We start from the raw sequence: 26933 nt of genomic DNA, 5'->3' as shown, positions 1-26933 counted from the left end.
GAGAAGAGAGGTGAACATTTTTCTCCCCCTGTGAAATGCATACCCATTTCAGAATTCTTTGGGAGGGGCCTCCACACAAGGGTCAATACACATTCCACACAACAGCAATGTGTTATGCCCTCACACTGATCTGACTTTGCAACTTCATCACTTAGCTAAATGTGATTGTTCTTTCGGGCTACATTATCCCAAAGAAATGGGAATAATTATGTTCAATGAAATGATGTTATGATGCTACACAGCCAAATCTGATGGCGTTGTCCTGGGGCTAGTTCAGAGTGAGGGTATAAAGCACTGCCTTTACTCTGAACTGACCTTGTGATATTGCCACATAGACAAACCTGATTGTATACATGGCATCATTGTCCTGGCCATGTAATCCTACAAGAAAAACATGGTCAGAAAACTAATGGCAATGAAAATGCTGCTGATCAGACCTGCAGACAAGTTTTGAAAAATCCTGAAGATAGTGACCAGCAGGACTTTTCAGAGAATATTTTCACAGCAAAGATTTGGTGCAGTACTATACGAATGTCTGCACTATGCATTACATGCCCATAGATGGGATAAGGTGTTAGTTCCCTGTACGTCCTACAACAGAAAAGCAAATCAGTCTGACATCAGCACTGAAGCTGTAGCACATCGAGCACATGAAGCTTTGAAGGGACAAGTATCTTGTTATTCCTGGAGGTTCTCTGAGAAGTTACTTTGCTTCCAATTTAGTACCAAAGTGCTGAACCTACAGCAGATAACAGTTGGTGCAAAGTATCATACTGCTAAGGGACAGTCACTCACTTCCCTCACCATTCTCTTTCACAATTGTAGAATAAGTCTGCTCACAAATGCCACTAATTATGGTCACATACATTCCATATGTACAAACTGAAATAAAAGCACTCCAACCTAACCCAGCTGAACACAATACATGAAGCTAGTGAAACACAAGGAAACTCTTCACATCAAAAGGAAGGCACACTCCAGACTTTCTTTCCTGCCACTCCATAAAGGCTCAGGGCCAGTTTCATGTGCCCCAAATCCAGTCCTTAGGAGCACAATGAATCAAATGCATCGCACAGATAGCCTCGTGGCGAAGACCAGTTTTCAGGTTCAGCATATTATTAGCCACACAGTACAGTCAGCCCAATCTCATTCCATAATGTTTCGTAAGCCAGTACATTCAATGAATTCCTACCTGGTGCTGCCTGGATCTCTGAGACTCCACCAGCGATGATAAGAGCCTCAATAATCTTCACATGGTGCTCTGGATTCAGTTCCATGCTAGGAAAACAAGGACAAAGAACTTAGTACAGTGTTAGTCATGGCTTCTGCTTGCTCAGTTTGCCTGCAATAGAAGAGGGAATTGGACACTGAGGCCAGGCAGAGAAAGCCAAACCCATAATCCACCATGCTGCAGGCAGTTTGGATGAGATAGAGGTGTTTCCCTGCCCAGCCCTGCCAGTGATGAGTACCCCAGTGCCACTGCCAGTAACAGTGAGCAGAACCAAAAGAACCAGGGTGCTTGGGGAAAAGGTGAAACTGAGCAGGCACTGGGATCACGGGATGGAAACAGGACCATGTGACTACAATGGACTTGCCAATGAATGATCCCTTGGACATGCCAATCCAAGAATCTGTGCAACCTGGGTACCCGCATTGCAAGAGCTTCATGGGAAACAAAGGTTTATGGTCTATGAGTGCTGCTCCCAACTTCAGTGCCTGGTTTAAAAGTTACTTGAATAGCTGCCGCAGTTTTAGGCTTGCCTTCATTACATTATGATTCCTTAATGATTTACATTTCTTTCTTTGTCTTTGTTTATATGTATTTATTTACTTCACTGATATGCCATCTTTCTGTCAAATATTCAGGGCAGCAGTTATATGTATGATGGTCCACTGAAAGCCATTGTCTAAAGCCCTTTGTTTGAAGTCTTGGAAACTTCTCCAACTGAAATATAATTGGCTTCAACTTGGGGCATTTCTGAAATTCAGGTGCAATTGGAACCCTTTTTGCTAGTGGGCAGGAACCAAATCTTATTTTTAACATCTCAGTTTTAAAATTGAGTTCCAGATTAGTCATGCGAGGGATGAGGAGCAGCAGATGAAGATGATTCTGGTAAATAGTGAAGCATAGTACATGGTCCAGCAGTTTCACCTTGATGGGGATGGTTTAAAAAGCACATCACTAAAGGCCTCTCCAAGCATCCTAGGTGTGAAGTGATTCTTGCTGCCATTCTGGCACAGTTTACAGAAATGCCTGGTCAGGTGTTGCAGGAGGAGTCTGTGCCATTGAGGGAGACGTGGAGATTCTAGGATCAATTTTATCTGTTGACCACATTCCTCTGGGCTCTGAATTTCTGCAGAAGAAAGACAGGAGAAAAGGAGATAGCTTTTATATACAGGTAAAAATTCAAGACAGGTAACTTCTGTCTTCACTCACAATCTCAACTCTCCATTCCTGTCTCCGTACTGCATGCAGGTTTTGCTTCCACAGCTCCCCACTGGCATTTTCCTGGAGAAACCTCTAGAATGCAAAGTCCATCTTGGCTGAACAGCATCTGGCTAGTTTATTTCAGGTTTGGGAGGCACCTTGCTCATTGCTGACATCTGCCATGGGAAAGTTTTATAGAGTTCCAGTTTAATTTGCATACATACGTATTGGGATAAGTGCTATCTTGCTACAGCTGGCATCGCTTGAGTGTAAATATACTCAGGACGCATCTGCCGGTGGAAAGGTAGCGGTGAGAAAAGCAATTCCCCTTCCTCCTGCAGACCCCAATACCCCCCAATCATGTTTTGGAATGGCTCCCCAGCCAACCAGAGCAGATTTTCAGGGGGCATAGACAGCTGCAGGGGAAGGGGGAACTGATGAAAATTTGCCTCCTCTCCCATTCTGCCAGTTGGAGCCCTTCAAGTAGTGGGAAGCAAAGTGCCAATCCAACACAATATATACACACATTTAAAAACCAGTAGGTTGTGAGGCAGCTCCTCTGCCTTCTGGCGTGTGGCAGTCGTGAGCACTCAGGTTGCAGGTGCGACAGTGACTCAGCAAAAGTCAGCCGGGGGTAGGGAGGTAGATCATGCCATTAAATCTCATATGTCAAGGGTGATTGGAGTACCTACATCCTGACTTATTCACTCCTATTATAATCTGAAAAGCTGCCCTAGTGAACACACTTCTTGTGTTGGTGTACTTAGTAGTGGGTGCTAATATACAATTGGTGCGTATTTTGCACTCCTGTGCTATTTCCCTTTGGGAAACATCAACCCTGAAGGAAAAACAAACAAGAAAACAAACCAAGTCCTACCTCTCAAAATCAGGAAATGGCCTTAGAAACTGAAAGCTGATTGCATTCTTTTTGTTTGCTTTTTATGGCTTTCTGTTTCTAGCACATATAGCTACCACTATGTTTTCAAGATTACCTGCACAAACCTACAGACTAGAAATTCTGCCAACCAATAGATGTATTTTGCTTACCAATCAGTATTTTATTGGTAGATGCTGTTGCAAAGAGCAGATACCTGCTACTCTTTTAGTCATTGATTAGTTTGTGATACAGCCTTTGGTGGATTTCCACACATATGAGCTAGTTAATCTAAATTCGTTTTGGCCTTACAAGATTCCTAGATATCTTTTTAGTAGTTCCTATCTTGCTGGAGCAGCAGTTGGCTCCTCCATCCAGTTGCCCTGTTGTAATCATGGGAACAGCCAAATAAAATAGCAGACGGAAGTCTCTTCTCCTGGGACCCACAGACGCGACAAAGTCTAGAGACGACGATATGGGGAAACATCCAAGTTTGTCCCTGGAGTGGAACAGATGGCACTTCTTTGGTCTTCCCTGGGAACTTCTAAACAAACCTTGCAAGGTTTTAGGACGCAAATATGTAAAAGATAGATACATTGACAGACAGACAACCAGAATCTACTCATATGGCCTCAGGTAATTGGATCTATAGAATAAACTAAAGTGGCTTTAAATTCCACCAACACAGACTTTTTTTTGGGGGGGGGGAAGTATTTTTATTAAAGATTTCTTGATTTACAAAAGTATGTACAATGTCTCTCTCGTCTTTTTTACATGTATCATTTTTACAAATCAGTTTCATTTGTTGAGACATTGGGAAGAAAAAGGGGGAAAGAGGTGGGAGGATGGGATCGGGGGATGATGTTTCTATTTTACTTAATATGTGTAAGGTCTGATGTCAGCGTTGCTTGTGCAGGTTCTCTTTTGTTCGCTTGTGTTCCTTTGGTGGTGAGACCAACACAGACTTTTAAAAACTGTTTTGCTCTTGAGAGCAATGGCCTCTGTGAACTGTAACCGTTCTTTTTGCAGTTGTTACTTCTTGGTATTAATCTATAATGTAGTACTACATCTTGTGCTCTCTTTTGCACACACTATTTCTCCCTCACACACATACACCTGGCTATTTGGGTAATGACCCAAATGTCGTTCTTGGTCTAAAGCAGGCATAGCCACCTTCTGTGTCCTGGCGGTGGGGTGCTGTCATCCCATCCAGTGGCCCAGGAATGGGAATCCTACCTTGCTGCACAACACGACCCTTTGCTAGTGCTAGTGGTTCTATAATAAAAGACATGCCAGCTAGCAGGGGGGAAACCCAACTTTGATGGAGTTATGGAGTCCAGATGCACAGGCACGATGAGAATAATATTATATACAAAACCCAAAGAGATGTAAAAGTGAAATGAGAAACATCTGTATCTCACAACATTGTAAACATATGCATTTTCCTTACAAGCAAAATGATGGGCGAAATATTTATCACAAGCTTGATTAAAATTTGCTGAGGCTGCTAGGGGCCAGATACAGTTGCTTAGCAAGCTGGATCTAGTCCCTGCACTGCCAGCTGGCCACTCCTGCTTTAAAGTGTTGAAGATCAGCTTTTTCCTTGGCAAGCTCTGTCATCTTGAACAAGTCACAAGTTGTAGTAGCCCTCATCCTATCCTGCCTTGCAAGGTGTGTGAACCTCTCATAGAATCACAGAGATGGAAGGGGCCATGAGGGTCATCTAAGCCAACCCCCTGCAATGTGGGAATCCTCCCCTCCTCAACATGCGGCCTGAAACCACAACTCTGAGATTGAGAAATAACGTACCAGATATTGTGATCAGAGAAGAGAAATGGTCCTGGAGACATAAAATTCTTCTTTTTGTGAGATATCTATTTGCTCAGTGGACTTGGCATACCGTGTGTGCAAGAACATAATATTAAACACAGAAATAAGTCCCACTGATTCCAGCCCAAAGCTTGTATATTAATGTGGATGTTTATTGAGAACGACACCACTTTTGAGATAGGAAACTCTTTCTTTCTATGGGGTCTCTTCAGATGGGCCTTGGCACAAATTTGTCAAATTTCTTCCAGCCCTCTGAATGTAGCCTGTATGCTACTCTCATTAGGTTGCTGGCACCTGTTCCATTTAAAAAAAGGAAAAAAGGAGCTGATCTTGAGAAAGTTTACTCAGCAACCACTGGCTCTACCACATCTGCAACATGAACGGCTGATGATAATAATTAGCGAGCAGGATTTGATGGTGTGGTGCTGCAGCTCGTTAACGAGGCTGCTGGGATGTGAAATGGGCTGGGCTATGCATCGCTAATGAGGCAGTGGGGAAAGACTTCTGACCCAAGGGCCCATCAAACAAGACTGTTGGGAGAGGGTGGGAGGCAGCAGAACTACAGGAAACAGAGCTGCAATTAAGAGCAGGCAGACAAAGAGAGAATCAAATCAAAGACGAATGTGGTTAGGGGCTGGGGAGTGCACTGGCTCCAGCCTCAGAAAATCTGGGTTATTATAGCTCCCTAAATGCCTATGGGGGAGGATGAAGGGTATATCTGTAATGTGATGGTGGTGAAGGCTTGGAACCATATTGAGGACCAAACAAAGGACCCCTTCCTCCCCCCACAGCTTAGCTCTTTGCTAATAAAATGGTAGCCACTGCCAATCTTGGATGTCACATCTTTTCTCATCTTAAATTAAACGGCAGATATGCAAACTTCCCTTGAACCAGCATATCCGTACTAGAGCTTTTGTACAAAACGATTCAATGTGTAATAAATCCAAGCTGCATTGTCTTCTCTATGCACACTTTTTCTCTTTGTAGCATAAATCACTCTTAGTGTTCATGTGATGGTATGCCGAGGTACAGGTTTGTTATGCTTTTGAGCCAGCAAAAAGATGTGCACGATGCTTCCCTCTAGTGGATACGGACGGAGTTGCTCCAGTATGTGTCACTGCCCTTCAGCTTCTGGTGTGACAAACAATAACTCAAGGTGCCACCAGTAGTGAATGTAGAGCCGGCCTGGACTTCTATATAGGAGTCTTTAACACTTCAGCTAAACTTACTGACTTAAGAGAACTCCTTCCAACAGCTCAACTCAGTAGTAGCAAATTAGCCAACCCCTAGCTGGAGACGGCACTAGAAACTTAACATGACTTAGTAAAGAAAGTCAAATCATGTCACACTGTCCATAGGCTGGTGGCACCACAGAAGGTGAAGTGTTGCCATAACCTTTGCATGGCCTAACACTTTGCATGGAAACTCAGTGCCCACCATTTTGATGCAGGCTGCTCTACAAATCTTTAAGCATCCTGAGCTCCTGTGAGAAATTTCTCAAATTACTCGACAGGCTGCCCAGATTGGCATCAGGTTCTATGCTTCCTGGAATTTCCAACCCAAATGTGAACCAGCTTGTTACCCTGCAGGAGAATCTTGCCCTGGCAGAGATGCATAATAACATTCATGCTTTCCACTGCTCTGATGGACTCTGATGTAGTCTTATAAGATATTGCTTGGTTACTGTCCAATGAGTGGGGGGTGGGAACCGAGAAGATCCTTTTGCTCAATCCTGAAGGATATTCTGTGCTAAAATCCTTTATGCCTTTGTGCCTGTGTGGCTCAGATTTCAAATTCAGATTGGTTAAGCTTCCTTTCTGGTGCTTGCTTAAGGAAAACATTCCTGTTCCTCATTTTTTTACTTGGGATAATGCACATTTGCCATGGAACTTTGCTTTGGGGGATGGACTCTTCCAACTCAAGCAATTATGTAGCTGCCCTCAACTGGGCAGAGAACTTTTTAGAAACAACTTATTTTCTGTTATGTTTATGATGTATGTTTCCATGATCTGATTTCCTGATGCTGTAATTAATCTATGTTTGTCTACTGTATTAATATGGCTAAAGATCTGAACACCCCTATGTGCCAAATACTCTGCTGTTCTACACCTTCCTGATAATCAGATATTCTGGTTTTATATAAGAAATTGAGACATTCCTCAAATGGTTAGAAGGCTGAAAGAAACCGTGGAGGTAGCAGATGATTGAGGTTTGGGGAATTTAAAAATCTGAAACAGAGAATCTACTGTGGGCACAAATTTAAGAGGTTATAAAAACACACAACTTGAGTCTGGGTCTCCCACAGGAAGCAGAGGCTGAGGGAGGCTATATACACATTACTGGCCTAAAATGCAGCTAGGTTGGATGGAAGCTGGCTTGGGGAAAATCACAGTATTTCATAAGATGCAACAGAATAGTTATGTGTACACTGGTTCCCAAACCAGTGGTAGAAGCTGAGCATACTGGAAGCTGAGCAAATGGGAACATATACAGAACCAGAGAGTGATCTGCCTAAAGCTGCCATGTTAAATTTGATCCAGAGATTCAAATTAAACAGCAACATTAGATTGGTCCTCTTGTCTCACCTGATTTTGTCACGCTAAGAGGATTATGGGTTGAGGTGCGAATATGTGAACTAGAAATATCTGTAATTCTCATCTCTAGCCAGCACCCCTGGTTGTGTAGGGAACTAGAGTCAGATCAATATGCTTCAGCCTGGTGGTGCTGGTTTGTTAATAATCTGTCCACAGAAGAGTTGAAACTTGCTCTCAAGACTTTTACAACAAATGTTGCTAGTGGCATGGCCATCTGGCAATTTATTTTTAAAATTATTAATGCTATAGTAAACAATAACATATAAATAGCATGAAACATGTTAACCACAGTCTTAACATAGTGGCTGCATGGCAGGTATAAAAGGTAAAGGTAAAGGGATCCCTGACCATTAGGTCCAGTCGCAGACGACTCTGGGGTTGCGGCACTCATCTCGCTTTACTGGCCGAGGGAGCCGGCGTACAGCTTCCAGGTCATGTGGCCAGCATGACTAAGCGGCTTCTGGCGAACTAGAGCAGCGCAAGGAAATGCCGTTTACCTTCCCGCCGGAGCAGTCCCTATTTATCTACTTGCACTTTGATGTGCTTTCGAACTGCTAGGTTAGCAGGAGCAGGGACCGAGCAACAGGAGCTCACCCCGTCGCGGGGATTTGAACCGCCGACCTTCTGATCGGTAAGCCCTAGGCTCTGTGGTTTAACCCACAGTGCCACCTGCATGGCAGGTATACATAAGGGCTAATCTTTAATAAAACCAAAAATCACATTTCCCCCCCAAATAAAGTTATATTGAATAGGAATATGATTGCTTTGGTCTGCTCTGTTCATATAAAAATGAAATTTTGCCACACCGCAAAAAACCCCATTTTGTTATTTATATTTAATTAGAAGAATCTCATTTATAAGAAGATAGACTGACAAAAGGGGGGGCCAGTAAGAAAAAAGTGAAAGAGGTAAAAAAGTGTAGGAAATACATTATAATACAATAAGTATAAACAGATTTGATGTTCCTTGCAATATGGTCAACTGGTGTGTCAGCTTTTCAGATACTGCAATAACGAGAGGTTTTTATACCTAACACCGATAGTAAGACTTGTCACATCTTCCCACGTAGCAAGCAGCATAAATAATATCAATCATTCTGAGAGGATTTCAGAATATCCCCTGCAGTCATCAGAAGAAGGCCCAGACAAGGATCCCTCTCAATTTTATTTTTGGTAAGAATGCTTATCTATTCAATGACTATGTCTCAAAATTTTGCCAACACTGGGTACTTCCACCAAATGTGCCAATAAGTGCCTCTTTCCTGACAATTTTTCCATTCCATTCCATTGATGGTTTTGTTTTATTTTTGTATATGAGCTGGGGTCATGAGCAAGTAATACCAGCTGTGGACCAGTTTTAGGACCCCCCCCCCATAAAACTGGCTGAAACAGAAGTAAAAAGCTTGGTTTGGTTCCCCCAGCAACTTGCTCCATACAGCGTTTAATCCTGAGAAGGTAAACCTGTATTTTGCAAGGCTGCATAATCTCTGACACCAGAGAGGGAAGGCAGATCCTCCAAGTGTCCCTATTTTCCAGGGACAGTCCCAGATTTACAGAAGCCATCTGATTTGATCCCAGAATGTACTGTTTTTCCTTAGGGCATTGCTATTTTCATTGAAGAAATGGGAAGGTTGTGCTACTGCAATATTTCAGGCACACTTTGCCTCTTGTGCCCCAAGGACCGAAAATCCTGCTGACATTCCATATAGGAATATGCAGATAGCTGCCTAATACTGAGCCAGTATAAGGCAGCAGATCTCCAAGATGTCAGACATGGGACCTTTTCATCGCCAGCTGAACTTATCATTTCAACTGGCTGTGCCAGGCATTGTTGAAACCAGTACCTTTTGCATGCAGATTGAAAAGGCTACTCCACCTTCGGCTGCCTTTGTAATTTGCTTTGCCAAAATATTGCTCTCGATTGGACTCTTACAGCATATTCAGAGGCTTATTGTTTTTTGCTCGAAAACTCTTACCAAGATCTGGTTGTCATCTGTGATTAACTGATGAAGAGAACGGAACTTCTATAGGATTTATTCAAGAGTATGTGCAAGAGTCCAGAACTACTACTACAAGGTGATGTGCTGGGATGGGCAACCTGAAATTATCTCCCGTTGCACTTACTATACTGGAAAGGAGTGGTGGAAGACGGTGTTCTGTGGCAATGTTTTTTGTGAACCAACAGTCCAGGAGCAGTGGGTTCATGATCCATGCTTTAAAAAAATCTCGAATCTCCTGCTCCTTCTTTCGCTTTGTTAACCCTCCTCTCCAGTGAGAACAGCTAGGAAAGCAAATCCCATTAAGGTTTTGTTAAGCTATATAAGCCCTTGTGTGTGGATGTCGTGGCCGGGGCAAAAGCAGCCTTTGCCACCCCTGCCACCCTGCCCCATTTTGTGGTCTACACCATGCTGGGTAGTAATTAAACTCAGCAAAGCTGTTTCAATGAAATAAATAAATTCCAGCAGCACTCACAGGCAGCTCTCCTAAACTCCAGGGTAAAGCTGAGATCTGCTCAGCCACATTTCCCCAGCAAATAGGATCGAGACAAATCCACTTAGCAGCCGAGAAAGCAAAGCCTTCGGGCTGGCTGGGGTCTGTGTTGCCATTGCAGCTATGCATTGCTCCGCACACACAGACCCTCCAGTACTGGCAAAGGCTCCTTTGATGTCTCACTGCCGCCCCGCCCCTCCTCAGCTCTTCATTAGAGCATTAGCAACACTCTGTGTGCCTGACCTTTCCTCTCGCAAAGGATTCAAGGAGCTCATTTGATTTAAAGGGGCGAAGAAAAAGAAGCCCTAGCAACAAAGAGCATTCCACCGTAGCACCTTTACGGCGCAGCATCTACCACTGTGGACAAACATGCTGAGAGTTGCCAGCTGTCTCTTGATTTTCTTTTCTTTTTTCTTTTTTTTAACTTTTCAAAATGTCCCTTGCTGCAAAATGCTCACGACCCGGGGAGGAGGGGTGGGGGAAGCACAGAGAAGGCGTCTGAATCATACATTCCCTGGAGTCAGCTTGCAGGGATTGGGATCCATTAATGCCTTAAATAAAACACAATAACGCAAAGTAAATTAAAGTCTCAAATTCAGGCTCCAAATACGCGCACGTGCTGTTCAACTTACTACACCCCTTTTCTGTTCTACTAGCGTGCAATATGAAATTTTGATTGTTGTTGTTTGTTTCGGCTTTTGAAAGGGGAGACTGCTGTTGTGCTGAGAACATCCTACAGAATATACCCGTAATGAAACACCAGTCTGAAGGGGGAACTTGGTAAAAACAGGTCAAAATATCACAAGAATGCAGAATTCTTAGTTCAAAAGAAGAAGAAGAAAAGGACTGAAATATTATGAGGTTGCTGGCAGCGTAGCAATACATAAAACTTATTGGTGGACACATGATTCCTTCAAAAACACGACTGTTTAAACTAGCCACCACCATGTTTAACTCAGTATTTTACGGGAATTTTGGTGCTTTCTTTTTCAAATTTCAGCACCGATGTCTATTTTCAGCACTATTTTCAGCAAGTTTCTCAGACTTTGGTTTTGACGAGCATCTAAGGATAAGGGGGCTGCACAGCTGTGAGACATGTAGCCCACCAGGAACACCAGCAATCAGTGTTTGTGTTGATTTGGCATCTTGATAATATATATTTCTTCACGCAAGAGGCAGTGATGGCCACCAAGCTGGATGGCTTTGAAAGAGGACTGGACGGATCCACGGAGGATAAGGCTGCTAGCTGGGTGGCCCAATACATTTTGGCACCTGAGACAAACCACAAAATGGCACCTCCTCCACCAGGGAATGTGGGATGAGTGAAGACCTACCTCAAGGAACAAGGTGGGGGTCGGTATCAAATCAGCCTTACCTGATGGTTGAGGTGGGAATCAAAGGCCAAGGGGGGGGTCCACTCTGAATCACACCGGTTGAGTGGAGACCCCAGGAGACCCCAGAGGGCAGCCTCCATTATTTCCTCTCTAGTAGTGGGAGGAGAACAAGCAGTGCCTCCTATTCCCCAAGAGGCCATTGTAGAGGCAGCACTGGAGGGCTGCTGAGGAAAAGGCAGACCCAGCTTCCAAGGAATGTGCTGCAGTCGTTGTTGCCACTATGGCAGCAGCAGCAGCAGCGGGCAATGCATTCCTTGGTGGCTGGATCTGCTGCCCCTGTGGGTCCTGCTACCTGCCATGGTTGCCTCAACTTGCCTTGTGGGTGCGTCAACCCTGGCTGCTAGCCCTGATGGCTATGCTGTGACTTCCAGAGGCAGTAATTCTTCTGAATACCAGTTGCTGGAAACTGTGGGAGGACAGAGTGCTCTTGTGCTCAGGGACTTCTTGCAGATTTCCCAAAGGCATCTGGTTGGCCCCTATGAGATGATGATGATGATGCTGGACTAGTGGGTCCATTGACCTAATAAGGCAGGCACTTCTTCTGATCTTATGGAAGGGAACTTGCAAATGCTAAGGCTCCTAGGGACCTACAAAGAATTCATTGGTGTGAGTTCTGCAGCTGTGTGTTAAGGCGTTGCTCTTGGGAACAGGGGTCCTAAGTTCTAGTTCCTTTCCCCTCCCAAATTACTGTTGCTGGCAGAAAAGCCAAAATATAAGTGCATTTCCCAGGCCTGGGACTCAATCCCACCTCCTATTTCCTATTCCATTGCTTGTCCCCACTGAGTTACCTAGGCTCTCTATTGTGCAAGGAGCAAGGAGCTCTATCAGCGCACATGCGCACCCCTTCTGTCCTTGGCAAAGAGATGTTGGCCACCCAGGGCAGTAGAGAAGCGGCCCAGGGGGCATGCTGATAGGCTCTTAGCCACTCTGACCCAGAGTGGAGAGAGGCACAATTTTTGTGAGCCCCACCCCTCTTGGGCCTGCTTCAATGACATGCTTTAGCTTAAGATGGTGTTGGAGCTGTAGCTCATACTTAGCAGTTGTTCTCACATTTCGGGCTTGGGGATGAGATGAAGAAGTAAGAGTGAAAAGACAAGAAAAAGAAAAAAGAAAGAAAGAGGTGTGTGCCCACACGGGTAAGAACATTAAATATGGCTATGCCTGTCAGGGCACAGTGGGAGTGTTTCACAGAGTTCTCTATAGCAAACTTACAGGAAAACTCTGAGAGCTTCAGCTCCTATCATGTGCCTATCTAGCAAACATTGAATTTTTTTGTTTGACTGCCCTTTGAATATTCCACACCCTTGGCAGGGGCCAACCTGCCCAACCCCTATGTATGCTCCTGGATTTACCAGCCATATTTCAAAGCTGTTTGCTGTGCCCTTGCAATGTGGCACCACACCAACACTCTCCCCTTACTACCTTCGCACAAACACCCAGTGCCAAAGTGTTGTGTGCAGTACCCTAAGCTACGTCTGTGCAGATTCCTTGTTACTACAGCAGGACTCCAACCTTTCTCCTGGGTCAACTACAGGTTCCACATACAAATCCTCCTGCCCGTGACCAGGCACACGGACTGTTCCCGGCAGCCTGGAGGGGGCATTGGGTGAATTCTCTTACATCATCCTGACCGCCTGGCCATAGCCACATGCTGGCTGGGTGGTGCCTTGCTCGCACGGCCAATATGGTGAAATTAAAGCAGCGAGTGCTACTGCTGTTGGTGGGTGGCAGCAGAGTTGCCAGGGAGATAGTGAGAGTAACTGTCGGTTTCGCTACGCGAGTTTTTGTTTCTCCTGTCCTCGTGGTTTTGATTTTTGCTGCTGGGAGAGCAGGTCACATGAGCGGACAGGAGACGGTTAATGGAGTTGAAGGGCTGCTTGAAACTTCTTTAATAGTCAGTGGCAAAGTTGTCAAGTCGTGCCCCCCCCCCCCAAGAAAATTACAGGTAAACGGCCCAAAATGACAAAGAAGCAGCTGGAGATTCCTCCAGAAGGTGAGAGCTATCTTGGCAAAAAGTGTACAGTATAGCTTTCTCTCCCTCTGCACCCCCACTCGCAGCTAAGGGTGATGTAAGCAAGATCAGTGTCTGTGAGAGAAACTAAGAATGCAGTTTTGAAGAGGTCTCTGAGAAAGAAGCAAGAGGGCTAGATTTGAGCCCTGGTTTTCAAAGCTCTCTCTCTCTGGAGTTCTGATTTGGGACTGTGGATTGTGCTGCTGGAGTGTTTGCTACCATCTAAGCTCAATGTGGCATATTTGTAAATAAATATTACAAAACACCACCCCATAAATCTCCAGTGATCTTTTCATCCGAAGGAAACCAAACCTGTGTGTATGTACTATACTGAAGGTAAGTACTGTGCCCCCTGAAATTGGGGGAAAGGGGGGGTGCATGTAACAATATACTGTTATGCTCGCCCTACCCCAATTCTCTGAGGCTGAGTGGTGAGAATACCAGGGGTGCTGTGTGCACTCAGGCTCTGTTTCCTTAGGAACTAGAGACTTCAGGAGTTTTGTAGCATTTGCACTGATTTACAAATAAACAAGATGATGATAGGTGGGTGTTCACAGCATGAGAGACCACAACGGGTGCCCCTAAATTCACTGTTCACCATCCAATTCCTGCCAGCGCCATCACAATTTCCTACAGAGAGCAGATCAGCCCTCTGCCGTTCGTTCCTCAGGATCAACTTGGTCTAACTCCAGAGCTGCAGATTTTGTATGCACGCACGCACGGACACACTCACACACCCTGGCCAGGAAAAGGACAAAGGGGCGAGTCATCTTCCCATCTTTCTGGCCCATACACAAATGTAGCAGACAAGCCTCAGGCAAAGATCTTGCTAAACCAGTTCCTTATACTCTTGTTAATCTTGGATCTTTTACAGCCAGAGTCACTAGATTGGAAGGGATCCTGTGAGGACAATTATACCAACCCCGCAACAATACTTCACTGGTGCGGTGCCAATACAGTGGATGCCTGGAATTGGGGGTGTCACAGGATTAATTTAAAATCAGAAGCAGAAAAGTGATAGTCCCCAACCACTTTCCTCAGTGATGTTTAAAAAAAAAAAACATTGGAAAGGCATTGTTCATAAAATCTGGGTATTTGGCCAGATGTTCTGCAGTCTTTATAGGTCAGTTCCAAATCATTCTTTCTCAACTTTTATTTGTGGTTAAAAGTATAAGCACCAAAGCTTTTTCAGATTTTGCAAGGAAGACACTCTTCCAATTCCTCCCACTGGGGCTTGTACAGATAAGGGTTTTTGTTTATGGAAACATTAATATGCCCTGCGTGCTAAAATGATGTCTGCGTCCTGCTTGCCTGTTTCCAATTTTGTGCAATCACATGGCTGCACAAACACCAATTATTGCTAGCTGAGCTACACTGGTACTGAACTGCTTCCTTATTTTACCGTATTTTATCTGATTACAGCAAATAGGAAAAGGCTTGATGGCCTAGCTTCGTCCTGCCCCTGGGGACAGCAGTTGTATAATAGCTGTTTGGCTCAGGAAATATGCTTGCAGGTGAACATGAAATATTTCCCCACCAATGAAAATGGTGGCAGCTGCCAGCGAAGTACACTGGGCTGTGCCTTGTATCCTAAATGCAAGTCATTTAAGGAAAAATCAGCACCTTGAATTTAGGTCAAAATATCAGGATTGCTGTGAGATATGGTTTCTGTGGTCAAATGCAGCTATTTATTTATTTAGAAATTTCATAAACCAACTGATTAAGGGAAAAAATTATCCAAGTGGTGCAGAGAGAGAAAAATATGGCTAAAATCCACAAACCAATCAAAAAGCAAGGATGCATAAATTCATCATCACTGAAAACAAAGATAAAATTAATAACCCTTTGGACCACTTGCGATCTATTTACTTTCCAAGCTGTTATCAAGGGCAGCCCCACATGCAAGGCACAACGCTAGTCAGGCCAAGCAATTACCCAAGCACGCAAGGCAGCAGCCAAGTCCCGAGTCTCTGTGGCAGAAGATTAAAAAGACCAGTTTAATTTCAAATTCTCTCCCGAAAGGACACTTTTAAATGCCTCGGCTGGAAACACTTGTGTGACTCCCCTTACTGCTGGCGCTGGCGTCCTTCCTGCGTTCCAAAAAGAACAGAGATCAGAGCCACCGTGGAATTTTAGGAACTCTTTGGCTGAGAGGTGTGGGGAGAGCAAGAAGGGGCAGGGGGAGATGGCTCTGCTTTGAAGTAATTTAATGAGCAAGGCCAACTAATTGCTTTCTAATTAAGTCTCCCCCCCCCCTTTTCCTCTTTTGCTTGGGCAGAAGACACCCTTTGATTTCCTTTGGAGTAAGTAATGTGGGAGCAGAGATACACAATCCCAGTGCTGCCCTCCCTTCAAGGGCAGCTCCAGGATGAAATCTAAAAAAATTAATGGAGTGATTGACTCTGGAAACGTTTGGGGCAGGGAAAAGACTTATTTCCAATGTAGATTGTGTGGGTGGGTGGGTTTTGGTGGAATAAAGCACGGGCCATGCTAATGTGGGAGGTCGAGGGAAGCTGACACCAGACATTTAAGTGCAGAAGGCCAAAACAATGCATTAAGCAAAAGTGATTGTGTAACTATGGTTAAAATAAGCATAGGACAAAATATGTTGATCTGGATAAAAAAGGGACTGCACAAATTTGCAGACCTGCATAACGTACGGTGCACATGCTGTTCCTGGACTATTTGTGGCCCGCCAGGGGAATTCCAGATACTCAGTATTTGCAGTATTTTCTCACCTCATTGTGAGAACATCGCTGTGAGCCAACAAAGTCTATGAAAAGCAGGAATAAGGTTGGGAGGCTACTTGAAACACTATGTCCATGTTACTCTCCTCCTCCTGCGTACCAGATTTTCCAGTCTCCTGCAACCAGCCATGCTGCACAACCTGACTACATTTAAGACCTGCTGAGGGCCAAACTAGGTAATAAATTAGTTCCATATTTGTACCCTGACAGGTACTGTTTGTTTCTTAACACAAATTGCCAGCTATCCCATTCTAGAAAGGGTGGGCCAAATGACATGTGCCAAGGCAAGTCATGTATGCTGAAACATATAGAACTGCCCCAATTACACAGAAATAGGTGGGGATCTGAGCAGGGCCAGACTTACTATTAGGTGGAATGAGCCAACCACTTCAGGTACCAAATTCTGGGAAGCAGCATTCCCTTCTATTGGAAGATGAGGCTTTCTGTGCCACACAGAGTGTCCCACACCGCCTTCTACCTTCAGGAAGCTTGGGGGTTGCCATCTTATTGCCAGTGCGAGGCGAGTCAACTTCTGCATGTGGAATTGGGTGGGTGGCCAGCGTCCTGTCCTTTGCATTGGTCTGGCCCTGGGTTTGACTAGCAGAAGGTGTGCATGGATGAGAAACACAGAATCTTCTCCCTGCCTGTCACTTAATTCACCTTGTTTCTCACCCTAAGTGACTTGTTTTCTTCACTAAAATCCTGATACTAGAACTTCTGCAGGAGAGGGATTGTGGAGAATCAAGTTTGTCAGGTTTTCTGGGCATCTTAGAGTTAATGATGCAAGAGGCGTTCTGATCCTGGGAGTTTAGCCTTGCCCACTGTAATACGGGCACTTTTCCTTTGTCTAGAAAAGGGGAGGTTTGGTTTCACTTTCCCCTTCTCTGCATTCATTCTGCCTTATTGCTTTGTGTTACTGCTGTATGTTAGTTTGCTGCAAGCATGCAGCTCAAGTCTGGAGGACTTGTGTGTGTGTGCTACTAAATAAAGTCTAGTTTAGTTTAGTAGCACTGGCGTCTGTCAAGTTATTTCACGACGCCACGGAGAAGCAGACCTAAAAAGCCATCGTGACGCTGTGCTTAACTCTGCAACTGGAGAACGCTAAGGGCGAAGCAGAAGTGTGCCTGGGCGCCATTGATGTCGGAGACGATCGTAAAGGTGATTGATTGCAGTGCCGGCCAGCAGCACTACTTGGGTCAAAGTTTTTATGACCCAATATCAACACTATCCAAAACAGGTTATGGGTGGCTTAATGGCTTAATTGCTTTATTGCCAAGAAGCTACGCTTTGATGGCGAGGCGTCCTGAGGAGATTGATTGCCAGGACGGGAGGTCTGCATGTCTGCGGGGCCGGCAGCCGATAGCCCAGCTGGAGGACTGTTTTGTGCCATGCTTTTGAGGCACAAAGCAGGGAAACCTCGCTGGTGAAGAGAAGCCGTTTTCCGGAGCTGGGAGCTGAGAGGCGAGTGCTGAGTTTGCAGCCACGTGAGTTACCTCAAGCCCCAGGGGGGAGATGGCGCAGTCCCATGAGAGTTTCGTGCCACCTTTTCCAAGGTTGGATGGGAGAAACTGGCAAGATTGGGCCAAGAAAATGGAGATATTTCTGATTGCTAAAGATCTTTGGACTTGTACTCAGAGCCCACCAGTTCAAGCCCCTGCTGCTGAAGCTGCTGCAGCACTTAAGAAAGACCAGAGGGCTACTGCTCACATAGTCATGGGCATAGAGGAAGAGCTGATGGTGCACATAGACGCTGCCACTAACGCCCACCAAATTTGGGAGTGTCTTAAGCGTGTGTTTCAAAGAACGTCAGCTGGTGCCAAACTTCATACAACTAGACAGCTGTTTGAGTTACGTTTGCAAGAAGGAGGCTGTGTGCGTCAACATGTGGCCAAAATGCTGGCACTCTTCAACAAGTTGAGACAGCTGAATGTTCCTTTTTCAGAGGAACAAAAGGTCTATATCCTTTTGAGCTCACTAGACCCCAGTTATGAGACTCTTTCCCTAACGCTGGAGTCCATGCCTGCAAGCCAGTTGAATCTGGACTATGTTACTGGGAGGCTGCAGGACGAACAGGACCGGAGGCAGAGAGAGAAAGGGAAAGCTGTTAAGGGGGGTTGCTTTTTGCCTAAGCCCAGGAGTGGAGAAAACGCTGAGAGCTCTGTTAAAGCTTTTGCAGCTAAGCGCTGTTATCTATGCAATTCTGATAACCATCTTCAGGCAGACTGCGATCAGGCTGACTTCAAAGATGGTTTCCATGGCAACCGGGAGATGAAAGGAAGACCACGTCGTGGGAGAAGAGGACCTTCCAGAGCAAGCAGAGGAGGGGCTGGAGCCCACTGCAAAGCAGCTGCATATGCTTTGGTTGGAAAGACAGTTGCTACCCCCAAGCTGCGTTGGCTTATAGACAGTGGTGCGGGGAGACATCTAGCGCCACCTAGCAGCCAGTTGCGGAACTGCAGGCCGATCCAAGATGCAACTGCAGTCACTCTGGCTGATTCAACCACAAGACCTGTTACCAAAACTGGTGTTATGTTCATGCCTTGTCTTAATGATGATATTGATGTGTATGTTTTAGATGGTATGAAATTTGGTTTACTTTCTGTTTCAGCTTTAGATAATGCAGGTTATCTGGTCAGTTTTGGGAACCAGGTATGCACCATCTCCAAAGATGGGAAACAATTGGTCCAGGTGAAAGGCCATGATGGGGTGTATATGCTGGAAACTGACAACAGCGCCACAGAGAGGGCGCAGGGTGCTGAAACAAGTAATGGCATCTCTGAGGAGACTCAAGCTCAGTATGCCAACTTACCCACGCATGATCAGTGTTTGCATTTATGGCATCGCAGATTCTCGCACGTGAATTGGAAATACGTGCGCAAGCAGGTAGAGTGCACTGATGGTTGTAAAATGAAGGAGTGCTCCAAGTTTCTAGACTGTAGAGCTTGTAAAAGAGCCAAAGTGCATTCTTGCAGCTACCCATCATCTGATAGGGTGACCAAGCAAGCTTTCGAGCTTGTGCATGCGGATCTCTGTGGTCCAATGGGGGTGCCAAGCATGGGTAATTCTCGTTATGTTCTTTGTCTCACTGATGATTTTAGTCGAGCAGGATGGATTTTCACGCTCAAAGACAAGGGGCAAACAGCGAAGGAGATTATAGAATGGGTGAAAGCAGTAGAGGTGGAATTTGGAACCCGCGTGAAAGCGTTTCAGACAGACCGAGGCACAGAATTTACTGCATCTAAGCTGCAGGATTTCTTTCGTGCCAAAGGTATCAAGCATAGAAAAACTGCTCCTTATTCTCCTCAAGAGAATGGTGTTTCTGAGAGGAGGAATAGAACAATGCAGGAGGCAGTAGATGCTCTCTTGTTTGACTCAGGCTTGCCAAGATGCTATTGGGCTGAAGCCTGGAGAACTGTCTGCCACACTCTTAACAGGACATACAGTTCCGTGATAGGGACCACGCCCTACTTTCTACTTTATGGAAAGAAGCCCAAGGTCCACTATTTTCGGACTTTCGGGGCAGAAGCTTGGGTTCTTATCCCCAGACATTTACGTAGAAAGGGCAGTCCAAGATCACAAAAGTTGATTTTCTGTGGCTACGAGACAGGTTCGAAAGCCTGGAGATTTGCTTTCCCAAATGGCGATCGTTCACGAGTCATAATCAGCAGGAGCGCTGAGTTTTGTGAGCAGCAAGGCTGGAAAAGGATTCACGGAAATCCTGAGGTGCTCACAGATCCGTTCAGCGATCTTGACTATGAAGATCAGCCAGTTACACCTGCTAGTGGTGCAGAAGGTGGTCAACCTGCTGGTGTTTCGGGCCGCATTCCCAAACACGACCAGGGTGCAGTGTCAGAGGGGGCAATCCCAAAGAGACAGGTGAAGACAGAACCAAGGAGTGCACCCACATCTCCAGAAGTAGCTAGGAGAGGCAAGCGAGGTAGGTCTCCAAGGTCTCCAACAGGGAAACCCAGTCCAGGGGGACATAGCAAGCGCAGTAGGTCGCTTGATGGTTCACCAGACGCCAGGGACTCCCAGGCTGAGTCTAGCACGTCTGGGTCAGGGGGCGAGTCACCGGTGGTGCCACGGCGTTCCAAGCGCACTACAAAGGGGAAACCTCCTGACAGGTTCCAAGCCACTAATGTTTGGGCTGGTTTTGCTCACTGCGAACCGGAAAGTTTCGCTGAGGTGCAGAGATTACCTCAAGCAGAATCCAGCAAGTGGCAACAAGCAATGGAGAAAGAACTTAGTGCCATGAAATCTCTTGGAGTTTTCACGCTGACAACTCTGCCAGCTGGACAGCAAGCTGTGAGCTGTCGCTGGGTCTATAGATTGAAACCCACTGCAAGTGGAGAGCCACAATATAAGGCTAGATTGGTGGCAAGAGGTTTCAGTCAGAGGCCAGGAGTGCATTACTCACAAGTCTATGCACCCACGTCCCGTAGTGAAACAATGAGACTGCTTCTTGCTGTAGCAGCGCAAAGAGGCGCAGAAGCTGCTCATTTTGACATTGATGTCGCCTACTTAAACGCACCGCTGCAGGAGGAAATCTATATGCTACCTCCTCCAGGTTTTGAGGGCGACAGGCCAGGTCTAGTATGGAGGCTACACCGCTCCATTTATGGTCTCAAACAGTCCGCGAGAAACTGGAATCAGTGTCTCGACCAGGCGCTGGAGAAGCTAGGCTTTAGGAAAAGCCATGCGGACAACTGTTTGTACATAAAAGGGAAAGGTCAGCAACAAGAATTGGCCCTGATCTTTGTCGACGACATTGTTCTAGTGGCCAACACAAACAAACAGGTGCAGGAGTTTGCAAGTAAGCTGAGGCAGCACTTCAAACTCAAGGAGTTGGGTCCTGTGAACATGTATCTAGGGGTTCAGATTCACAGAGACCAAGATGGCAGTTTTGTGTTGAACCAGAGCGCAAAGATTGATCAGTTACTCAGGAAATTCAATATGGCAGACTGCAAAGGTGCAAGGACACCAATGGAAACGAGTTTTGTAACTGATAACCAATCTGTTGAAAAAAGAGAGTTTGAGAACCAAGAGGTATATCAATCTGCTCTGGGAAGCCTGCTCTATCTCTCGCAGTGGAGCAGGCCCGATATTGCATTTGCAGTTAATCTGCTGAGCCAAGAGGCAGCAAAGCCCAGTGTGATGGCATGGAATGGGGTCAAAAGAGTTCTTAGATATTTGCAAGAGACCAAAGAGTTTAGCCTCACACTGACAGCCCAAGGTGATGAACAGCTTCAATGTTTGGTGGATGCTGATTGGGCTTGCGGCTCAGACAGAAAGTCAATTTCTGGAATGGTGGTAAAATTTGGAGGTTCGGTAATTGGCTGGAGGTCAAAAAAGCAGAGTTTAATTGCTCTGTCGTCAACTGAGGCAGAGTTCAGTGCTCTTTCAGAAATGTGTCGAGAGCTTGAATTCTACAGGTGCCTAGTGCAGGAAGTGTGTGAGAAGTGTTACCTACCCATCACCATATGGGAGGATAACCAGCCATGCCTGAAGTTGGCGGAATCTGGTCAATTCAACGCACGAACCAAACACCTGGATATTCGGTTCAAAAATGTGCATGAGAGCGTTAGGACAAATGTGGTCAAGCTGAAATATTGTCCTAGCGAAATGAATCTTGCCGATGGATTCACAAAGCCCTTGAGTTTCCAGAAACACGAAGTTTTCTGTGATGGGTTAAATGTTGAATGAAATGTATATATGTCTACCCAGGATTGCGAACGAGAGGGGGTGTCAGGTTTTCTGGGCATCTTAGAGTTAATGATGCAAGAGGCGTTCTGATCCTGGGAGTTTAGCCTTGCCCACTGTAATACGGGCACTTTTCCTTTGTCTAGAAAAGGGGAGGTTTGGTTTCACTTTCCCCTTCTCTGCATTCATTCTGCCTTATTGCTTTGTGTTACTGCTGTATGTTAGTTTGCTGCAAGCATGCAGCTCAAGTCTGGAGGACTTGTGTGTGTGTGCTACTAAAGAAAGTCTAGTTTAGTTTAGTAGCACTGGCGTCTGTCAAGTTATTTCACGACGCCACGGAGAAGCAGACCTAAAAAGCCATCGTGACGCTGTGCTTAACTCTGCAACTGGAGAACGCTAAGGGCGAAGCAGAAGTGTGCCTGGGCGCCATTGATGTCGGAGACGATCGTAAAGGTGATTGATTGCAGTGCCGGCCAGCAGCACTACTTGGGTCAAAGTTTTTATGACCCAATATCAACACTATCCAAAACAAAGTTGCATGTGGAGGGCAGGGTTCAGTGCCGTCTTGTCCTCATGCCTCCTTTTTTTGCTATTCAAATTGTATCCAACCTTTATTTCCGCATGACTGGAGCAATTCCATGCTTGGATCACATGGAACTGCCATCATCATGTCTAGTTCGGCCCTCAGGAGCTGTGTCATTAGGAGCTCTCATGAGAGAGCTGTGATCACCCTGCCATAAACAACCTCCACTCCTGGGAAAGAGGTTTTGGTTACTTTTCCAGACCACAGTGGTTGGGCTCAGCCCTAGGCTAAAGGGTGAAACAAGAGCCGATGGTGCCAGCTATTCCGACAGAAGGGAAATCCCTGCCTTGTGTGCACTTCTTGTGTTACTCAAATTGGCTGAGCCAAAGAAGGGAGAGGGGGAGGGAGAAGAATAAACCAAAGCTTGTCTGAGTTCAGTCTGGCCTCTAGTACTCCCATTGTGAAAGCTTCACTTTAGACATGCCGTGGCATGAAGCTCTCAATTCTCCAGAATTGCCAAAGAAAAGAACCCCATAGTTCTACGGAAATTTCACAACTTCTCTGCGTCAAGTGGGGTGGGGGGTAGGGAGAAGCGCATGACTGCATAACAAGAACAAAAAAATAAAATAAAATCTATATCTAATCAACTTTGCTATCTTCCCTTTTAGAGAAATAACAGAACAGCAGCTCTGTCGTAGTGAAGTGCAGAAGCTTCTGTTCAGCATGTAGTCAAAAGGATGGCAGTACTTGGCTGAAAATGCACTTTCAGGGTTGGCTCCACATTTGAGAGGCTCTTAGGCAGTGAACTCTGGTAGCCACCCTCCTTTGTTGGTAGACCCCTTTAGGTTTTCCCAGTGGCAGCAGGCGGCAGTGCTCTGGGAAGACCAACAACCAGAAGTTACCGTAGGCCCCCGGCTCTCCAGTTAACATGGCAAACCCACAGTCTTCTTGGGTTGGCTAAAGAAGCCAGGAATCCAACTATAGGCAGATTTGTCTGCTGGCTTGAATCACTGCCAGCTTTTCTTTCAGGAAACAAAAGAGGTACCATGTTGCAAATGCTTCTCATAGCATTTCCCTGTGCTCATTTGCTTTCATCTGATTGGATCTTGAATGGATATTATGAAGGAGGACATAGTTTTTCATCTTCCTTGAGAAGAGGATGGAGCCTTGTTATTACAATAATTAAGACAATTTTAGCAGGAAAATTCTGGACAAGGAAAAAAAATTGTATCCAAATGTTGGCTTAGGTGCATATAAATACATTTGGATGCTGGAAGCAGATTTTTAAAAGAATGTATTTTGGCTGGACCCAGCTGAAAGGATTCTGCCTTTGAAAGACCTTGGGAATGCAGGAGGAAAACTGCAGCTTTCGGTGGTATGAAACAAATTGTAACTATGTAAGCCAGTCCTACTGCTGGTCTGTGAAGTGATGTTCTTCCCTCTCCCCTTCCACACAGGAATCGTGCATTGGATTGTTGGTGCTCCACAAAGGAACAGAATGAGGCTGCTGAGATTAAGAAAGTTTGGTAGGAGGGGAGTGGGAGATGGGGGGAAATCATCATCATCATCATCATCATCATCATCAAGGACTGAATTTTTGTGTAACAGACCTGTAAACTCAGTTCTGGCACTGAAAGCAAATTTATGGGCTGAGCATATGCCTGAAACCTGCAACAGCAAGAGCACTAAACTGTTGCAACAACTTGACACCACTAGATGTGTATTTGTCTTGACTCGGAGACACATATTGCAACTTGGAGGACAATCAGAGCTCAGTACTTTGCATGCATGCAGTTGTAGGGTTCCAGTTGGAATTCTCCTCCACCTTGCTGTAAGAACTTTAAGGAACTCTGATTAGACACAGGCACACACATCCCAATAATCCTGGGAACTGTAATTTGTTATGAGTGCTGGGAATTGTAACTGTGTGGTGGGCAAACTACAGTTCCCAGAATTATTGTGGTAGTGGGGGGGGAGAGAAATGGGTTTTAAATGTATGGTATATATTCAGTTGATGAGATATACTTTATTACTAACCACAGTAAGCACAAGGTGTGAAGCTGAAGTGACATTGTCCATTTCTGACAACCATCACTGACCCAAGGGCGCTCTGCTAAGATATCGGCCTTAGCGTCTACTTTCTCAGCTTTATGGAGCTTGAGTCAACATGCCTAAGCTCTGACAGAGTTTTTCCTAAATAACTAATATATAAGGTAAACCTTTAAAATGGCTGTGCACTTGTGGTGAAGAACAAAGATGATGTATGTCAAATTTGATCTGAATCTGTTGGCAGTAGTAATGATCACAAAATTACAATGGGCTGGAAGTGATACCCGTTTGCCCTTAACTGGTTCAGGGCAAGGAAATGATCCAGAATAAGCAAACTGTAGGCAAAAGCAGATCCATTTCTGTTGATTGCAAATGGATGCTGGCATAGTGTTCATGCTGTATTTCTGCATCCAGCACTTAGTATCATAAACAGAGTTCCTGTTACTGGATCAGGGCCACAGGCCCAGCACTGAGTAAAAGTTCTTGGCCCTGTCTGTTTTGAACAGTAGCAGTTACCTGTTAGGAAGGAAGGAAGGAAGGAAGGAAGGAAGGAAGGAAGGAAGGAAGGAAGGAAGGAAGGAATCCAGGCTCCCCCTCCAACAGGTGAATTGCTCTGACAAAAGTAACAGCAGCAACCTTCTTTGGTTTTGTGGGTTCATGCATGTAGATTTTTATACAGAGCAGTGTGAGCTAGAACTGTCTATATCAATGCTTGATGGACAATACAGATGCATTTTTAGGAGATGGTTACCAGTAATGCATACAAGGTAAGTGGCAAACTGTCTCTTCTCATCATATTTTATGTGGGGATGTCATTAATCATACTGGGTCTAAGTTCCCTGTTTGTAAATTGGAGAATTATTTTTGGCATCTCTCAGGAGGCAGAACACATAAGATAGATGAAGGCGAGGGTGCTTAGGAGGCCTGCTGCTTATAGGTCTACAGTAATAGAAAGTATCATTAAGCATTATTATTAGCCATTATTTTTATAGCATTCTTTTTAAAACGCATGCATTTTACAAGGGCTTTGGAATCAAGTAGCTGAGATTCTTTTGCTGATCGCTGAAAAGTCAAAGTCTCCCCTTCTGAGTTCTGCTTCTTTTAACTTTCACAGTTTCAAGTATTTGGCCTGCTGCTTCCAACAAATAATTCCAGTAAAATCTAAATCTAAACACAGAAACTTATTTATATATAGGACCAAGGAGAAGAGGAGGAGGAGGAGGAGGAGGAGGAGGAGGAGGAGGAGGAGGAGGAGGACGAGGATGAGAATTAAAAAAAAAACACCCCGCAAGAACTAAGAGGGGCTTCCAACTTGTCAAACTAAAAAAGGCCCCAGAGATTTTTCTATGCCCATATAAAGCCAAAAAGGACTCGTTTGCAGTTAAAACCCTACCAGGCAGCTCAGCCAAAAAATTACAATAACACTTTCTTTCTAGGCCAGTATCACAGGGACTTGGCAGCCACTTGGGCTTCTGGCCTGGAGTAACACACACGGTCTGAGCTTATATCCTTTTCAGTGCTTGAGGCAGCAGCACCATGTCTCCTGGTGTGTCCGGACTACTAAGAATAGGAAGAATGTGAACTGGAATTTGGACAGGGCTCTTTACAGTTTCCAGTCTCCTCCTTAATTTCTTCCAACGCTATAACCTCCTGGCTTTCTCCAGCACAACAACACTGATGTTCAGCTGCCCCGTTGGCTGTCACCGCCACCACTTATCAACATGCTCATGCACTAAGTTAGAGCGCCCACCATGTATACAGGCAAGTTGAAAAACACAACACTGGTCTTTAGCCAACAACTGCACGGTCCCGCCCCCAGCACAGAAGCTTCAGGCAGGGGAGTTACATTTAATGAATTAATTTTGCCTTTATTGGTTCTTTGTAGCACAGGAATTCTATTAAACTCAAATGGAACTGGAACGAGAGACATGCCTAGCCCCCACCTTGTTATTTTACTTTTGCCATCTCATTTCTTTGAAAGGGCAGGAATGATGCAATAAATGGAAAATGAATCAGTGCAGGAAAGAGTGGGGTAAATCTAAATAATAGGTAAATCAGCAGTCAAAGCTTGCCAAGACCACCTCCTTTGTTCTTAGAACACAAGCAAAAAGTTATCTAATCCACACCTGAAGGGAGCTATTTGGCACATTTTAAAAGAAATGATTGTCAATAGCGTCCAGTGCACTGGGACATGCTGCTGCTTTTCCTGGTGGCGAAGGAAAATAAAGGGAATTTATGCACTGCCTCCTACAATGGAATGCTCAGCACTTTCTTTTGCAGGGGGGAAATAAATA

At 45.2% G+C, this 26933-nt stretch overlaps 1 protein-coding gene across 1 annotated transcript in view; it reads right to left on the bottom strand.

The window, feature by feature from the left end:
- Positions 1–26933, bottom strand: part of LOC117048438 (phosphatidylinositol 3-kinase regulatory subunit gamma) — a 247007-nt gene that overhangs the window by 146541 nt on the left and 73533 nt on the right. The window contains exons 6-7 of the mRNA XM_033152246.1: positions 2153–2354; positions 1193–1278 (exon numbers count right to left, since the gene is read on the bottom strand). Of these exons, the coding sequence (XP_033008137.1) occupies positions 1193–1278; positions 2153–2354 (288 nt within the window). The remainder of the gene's footprint in view (positions 1–1192; positions 1279–2152; positions 2355–26933) is intronic.

Source organism: Lacerta agilis, chromosome 6, assembly GCF_009819535.1.
Source record: "Lacerta agilis isolate rLacAgi1 chromosome 6, rLacAgi1.pri, whole genome shotgun sequence".
Classification (NCBI taxonomy): domain Eukaryota; kingdom Metazoa; phylum Chordata; class Lepidosauria; order Squamata; family Lacertidae; genus Lacerta; species Lacerta agilis.
This window is presented reverse-complemented; position numbering and strand designations above follow the sequence as displayed.